This window comes from Myotis yumanensis, unplaced genomic scaffold, assembly GCF_028538775.1.
Source record: "Myotis yumanensis isolate MYYU_CA2020_CCGP unplaced genomic scaffold, mMyoYum1.0.hap1 SCAF_21, whole genome shotgun sequence".
Lineage (NCBI taxonomy): Eukaryota > Metazoa > Chordata > Mammalia > Chiroptera > Vespertilionidae > Myotis > Myotis yumanensis.
Window position 1 is genome coordinate 3,682,460 of NW_027223772.1, and position 6,000 is coordinate 3,688,459.

Here is a 6,000-nt window from a genome sequence, read left to right on the forward strand (position 1 = left end):
ATTTATCTCTTTGGAAGAAACAATAGGATGGATGCTACATTAAGTCTGAACTTATGCCCCGAAAATAAGTTTATCATGAGAGCATGAAGAAATATTACTAAAGCTGCTTTAATTATCAGATTTTTAAAAGTGATTATTACTTCTTGGAAATGTCTGGGCAGAATATTTTGTGTTTTATTTTTCAGAAGGCACTTTGCTTAGGAAAAAAAACACACAAACTATGTGTATCTTAAAAAAGAAAGACCATAACCCAGAGTTACAAGGTTAATTAAATCAGAAAAACAATTTAATTCTATAACAGTAAAATTGTCTTCTGAGGAAGCAACCATCAATATAATATCCACATTAGCTTCCTGTTGATGCAGAAATTATTGTAACAGTGCCAGCGTTTCGCCAGCCCTCTTATAATCTTCACACTGCAGCTCTGCTCTTATCACAGCTTGTAGAACTAGACAGGAAGTGTAGCCCTGGAAATAAGGAAGTCTTTCCTATATAGCTGAACTTTAGACAGTGTTAGAATATACGTTACATTTATGGCATTAGACTTCCAGATTTTAAGGAGACATTCCCATCATGTCTCATTCTTTTTTAAGTTCTTTTAGGAAAGGTATAAATAGTAAATTGTCTTTCGGTTGGCATGTTCATTGGTATAATAAATATTTTAAATATATTCCTGCTAAAATAAACATAGGCTAAACCTATTGTCAGAGGCAACATTGTATTTATTCATGTATTTACTATTATTTAATATTCCCTAAATTTCTTTTTTGTCTACAATAGCTTTATCTCATGCAAGGAGTTGATAAGATTTAAAGTTGTGGTGTGTTTTTTTTTCTTATCCTCTTAAAAGTGTGTCTAATAATTTTTGCGAATAGGGGCACTGGATAACATTTTTCTTTTGTGTTTTTAGCTTACAAATTTGGAAAGGAAGTGGCAACACCATGAACAAAATAATTTTGTGATGAAAGAATGTATCCTTTAAAAAGCTGCAAATGAACTTGATATAGTGATTATTTTTCTATGAATTTATTTACAGACTGAAATTAAATAATTCAACACACATTTTTTCAGGTACATAATATGTACGAAACACTGAGCTAAACTATGTGGGAATAAAGGAATAAGATTTAGTTTCCACTTTACAATAGTTAGAGTGTGTGTGTGTGTGTGTGTGTGTGTGTGTGTGTGTGTGTAGCAAAGTAGTGTGGCATAGTCACTAAGTGCATAGGATATGGAGTCAGTAGATCTAATTTTAAATGCTAACTTCTTATAAGTCATGGACTTTGGACAATTTATTTAATTTGTTTAACCCTCAATTTTATCATCTCAAATATAGTTAATAGTTCCTCTCATAGAGTTATTGGGAGAATTATATATAACCATATGTATGTGTGTAGGGGGGAAGGAAGTATCATTGTTTATACTGCTGTACTTGGATATCTGTGCAGCAAAGGAGATAAACTAAGTAGTCGTATGAGAAATTTGACCTTCAAGCTCATCTGTTTCAGCCAATTCAACTTCATCTGATTTCTACCAAAATGGTACCTATGTCCCATCTTCTTGCTTATCTTTTTGAATGCCTATAAGAGGAAGCAGCTGCTGAGGACATGCACTGTGGAGTTGTAAGAAATATTTCCCCAAAGTAGTTTTCTATTCCGTGTCCCCTTTCAAGGACATCTCTGCTTGGAGGATTAGATCCTGACTCCATGCAGCATATGTTCTGCTATAGGACACTGCTCAGGGCAGCGTGGACCACAGCATACTTCCAAATGAGATGCATTAGGGCCTCTATTCCCAGTGGTCATGCAACTTAGTTTTAAAGCAAAAGACTCCCGTTCACAATATGCTGATGGACAGCACTCCAGGTTTGTGCATCATCAAATGAAGTCTGGAGACTGACCTGAAATTCTTTGTGATACTCTAGAGAACATGGTTGTTCTGAACGTTGGATTGTTCTAAGACCAGAATTTGATTGAGATGTATAACATTAACTATAAAAAAGCTTTCCATTTTAAGTGAACTTTTTTGAAACCAGTTCTGCTTGGTTTTTTAAGTTTCAATTGATGCTTAATTTGTTAAAATAATATATTGTTTTTTAACAATAGCTTAATTGTGCTTTTCCTGTCCCATCTTTAGTTATCAATAAGGAAAATACTAGTATTATTTGGTTCCTTTCTGCCCCACAATTATATTACTACTAGAGGTCTGGTGAAAGAAATTCATGCATTGGGGGGGGAGGGGCAGAGAAGAGTTGTTTAGCTACGTCCTCTTGCAATCTGGGACCCTCTGGGGATGTCTGACTGTGGTGTAGGCCCCTGAGGGGTCCCAGATTGCGAGAGGGATGTAGCAGTGTGCCAAGTGGCAGGCGGCCAGGGAGGAGCCAGAACCAGGGTCGGGCGCTGCGCTGCTGATGCTCATCCCGGCCCTCAGCACCTGCTGCTACCACTCGGTAGTAGTGCCGTGGAATCAGGAGAGGCTTCCACCACCCAGCTGTGCTCGCCAGCCGTGAGCCTGGCTTCTGGCTGAGCGGCGCTCCACCTGTGGGAGTGTACTGACTACCAGGGGGCAGTTTCTGTGTTGAGCGTCAGCCCCCTTGTGGTCAGTGCGCATCATAGTGACTGGTCAACCGGTTGTTCCGGTCATTCTGCCATAAGGGTCACTTAGGCTTTTATATATATAGACTAAAATTTGTGCACTGGGGCGGGGGGAGGTATGACCCTCAGCCCAGCCTGCACCCTTTCCAATCTGGGACCCCTCAAGGGATGTCCGACTGCCCGTTTAGGCCCGATCCCAATGGGCAGTCGGACATCCCTCTCACAATCCAGGACTGCTGGCTCCCAACTGCTTGTCTGCCTGCCTGACTGATTGCCCCTAACCACTCCTCTGCCAGCCTGATCGATGCCTAACTGCTCCCCTGCAGGCCCGATTGCCCCTAACTGCCCTCCCCTGCTGGCCTGGTCGCCCCCAACTGCCCTCCCCTGACAGCCATCTTTGACCACATGGGGGCGGCTATCTTGTGTGTTGGAGTGATGGTCGATTTGCATATTACTCTTTTATTAGATAGGATTTGTATTGATAGTGTTACCCCTTAACTCATGTAATTAGTCATAGCAACCAAGAGTCAAGAGAGTGATTACCAGACAGTTATGAAGAATGTGAACAAGCAGATTGCAGAGTACAATAAAACCATCATGGATGCTCTGCGGAGCATGAGCAGAAACTGAGTCTGAACCAACTGCACGTCTCTACAGAAGTATCCTGTTGCTATTAAACTTTAAACAAGCTGACTGAAAAATAAAAAAGCTTACCCTTGAAGAGTCTTACCTAAGATGTTTGAATGCTATACTTTTTGTGGCCTCTTTGAAGAGTGGTGTTTTAAATAGTATAATAGTTGAGCAAACAGTTTGCATTTAAATAGTATCATCTCTGCTCTGGCCAGTACCTTAGCTGGTTAGAGCATCGTCCCCATACACCAAAGTTGTGGGTTTGATCTCCAGCCAGGGCACTTGCAAGAAGCAACCATAGAATGCATGGATAAGTGAAACAACAAATCAATGTTTCTCTTTCTCTCTCTCTCTTCCTCTGTCCCCTCTCTCTCTCTCCAATCAATCAATAAAAAATTTTTAAAAGTATCTTCTTTTATGATATTTTTTGTTTTGTGTGGGTGATGAGATAAACTAAAAGTGGTTACTGAGAGTCATTTAGATGGTATAGTCCATCTATGGCGGCAATTTTCAATCATCTTTTTGAACTCATGGCACACAAACTAATTACTAAAATTCCGTGGCACACCAAAAAAATATATTTTGCTGATCTGATAAAAAATAGGTATAATTTGATTGAGTTACAGAAAAATAATAATGGTAATTACCTAACCTTTTTGCTCCAAACTGACTTTTTAAAAAATCAGATGCCTATACTTGTATATAAGGATTTCTTTTTTTGTTGTTTATTTTTTTTTTTATTTATTTATTTTTTTAAAAAAATATATTTTATTGATTTTTTACAGAGAGGAAGGAAGAGAGACAGAGAGTTAGAAACATCGATGAGAGAGAAACATCGATCAGCTGCCTCCTGCACATCTCCCACTGGGGATGTGCCTGCAACCCAGGTACATGCCTTTGACCGGAATCGAACCTGGGACCCTTCAGTCCACAGGCCGACGCTCCATCCACTGAGCCAAACCGGTTTTGGCATTTTTTGTTGTTTATTTTTTAAAAATTTTTTAATTTTTTTATTGTTTAAAGTATTACAAATAGTAGTACATATGTCTCCTTTTTTTTTCCCCCATTGACCTCCCCCTGGCCTTCCCCCCCGCACATGCAAGAATTAACCAATCAGATACAAACTTATGCAACCTGACCAATAAGATACAACTCTTATGTAACCTATATATTTATGGTTTAAGACAGGGCATGCACACCTGATGGCTAATATTGTGTTGGCTGTTGCTATTTTTTTATTTCACAATCTAAGGAAAAAAAAGTGCCCCTGACTAAATAGTCAGGTATTGCATGTTTTAAAAATTCTTGCAGCACACCAGTTGAAAATTGCTGATCTATGGCAGTAAATTAAATCTTTTCGTGTGTCAACTCTAGAGGGATGCATGAAGTGTGATTCTGACTCAGCACTTACATCAGCCTTGTCAATTTTTGCTTCTAGAAAAAGATGGTAAAATTACAGAGAGGTGTTTAGCTTTGAGCCGTGCTTAAATGGAGTATATTTGATGTGTTTTAAGGCATATAAAGGCACAGGTAAATGTATAACACATATTCTTTATAAATCAGTTATTCCTAAAGATTTCAAATTAAAAACTTTTAACCTCTGAACTTTAAATATATTTTCTTATATGTATATATTGGGGAAAATATTAAGTTTAAAAGAAATACTGCACTTATAGTGTGGTTTTGGAATATAGCTGTTGCTATTCATTTCTACCCTGATATATTATTCATTTACCTTTTTGTCCAGTAGGAGAACTTAAGTAGATTAATTTGCAAACATTGCCAGAACATTTGAAAGGAAAAGCTGGAAGAGATGTAATTATGAAGTATGAATCCCGGAGACTTCATTGTAACTAAAGATGTATCCTCTCTTGTGGGCAGGAATGAGTCACCTTGATCCTCATAAAATAGCCCTGAAAACTATCATTTTCTTGTCTTCATCGGATTACTCTACTCAGTATTCCTAAAATGCAAGCATATTGTCTTTAAAAAAAAAAAGCTTTTATTGAGATATAATTTACATAATATTAAATTACCTATGCTTGGTGCTTTCTTGAAGTAAAGTTAGCACAGTAAATTATTCAACTTTAGTCTGTGTGAGTTGAGGTAGAGGGGTGAACATTGGTGAGTTTGGTTAACTCTGGATCACTAATGTGGCTGAAGCTTGTGGGCAGTGATTCGTTCACGTAGGTGACTTTCCTCAAATGTGTTCCTCAGATCCTGAATTACTCAGGCAACGAATAGTTATTATACTACCAAAGGATTCATGGTCGAAGTTTGAGAAACACTGTTTAAAAAAACAGGTAAATTGTTGGTTAGCCTTCCAGCAATGCAAGATGGCAACCACCACGGGCTGGGGAGTAAAAGTCCCTCGCAATTTTCGACTAATGGGAGAACGGGAAGAAGGCCAGAAAGGACTAGGAGATGGCACAGTTAGCTGGGGTCTGGAAGATGAGGAAGACAGAACACTTACAAGGTGGATAGGGATGATCATTGGGCCTCCAAGAACAATTTATGAAAACCAAACATAAAGCCTTAAAATAGAGCATGAACCTAAATACCCACGAGCATCCCCCCTTGTAAGATTGGTAACAAAAATTAATATGAATGGAGTTAATAGTTCCAGTGGAGTGGGGGACCAAGAGCCATATCAGTGCTAGTGAAATGGCAGAATTCACGTAGCATTGCAGTCCTGCAGGGGCTTCATTGCCTAATGATGTGTAAAGAAAATATGAAACGCCCTCAGCCACCTGAAGGACAGTGTTACGGCAACTAA

The 6,000-nt window shown here is 38.6% G+C and overlaps 2 protein-coding genes across 5 annotated transcripts in view; both read left to right on the forward strand.

The window, feature by feature from the left end:
- IFT74 (intraflagellar transport 74) overlaps window positions 1-3,632 on the forward strand; it is an 87,165-nt gene extending 83,533 nt beyond the window's left edge. For all 4 annotated transcript variants that reach the window (XM_070401006.1, XM_070401007.1, XM_070401008.1 and 1 more), the window contains 2 exons: window positions 911-971; window positions 3,106-3,632. In XM_070401006.1, coding sequence (XP_070257107.1) covers window positions 911-971; window positions 3,106-3,224 — 180 coding nt within the window. In that variant the 3' untranslated portion in view covers window positions 3,225-3,632. The remainder of the gene's footprint in view (window positions 1-910; window positions 972-3,105) is intronic.
- A 1,928-nt stretch (window positions 3,633-5,560) lies between these two features.
- Window positions 5,561-6,000, forward strand: LOC138998859 (ubiquitin-conjugating enzyme E2 variant 1-like). Its single transcript, XM_070400871.1, has 2 exons — window positions 5,561-5,733; window positions 5,859-6,000. Exons 1-2 carry the CDS (start codon window positions 5,561-5,563, stop codon window positions 5,998-6,000), a joined length of 315 nt encoding a protein of 104 aa, XP_070256972.1.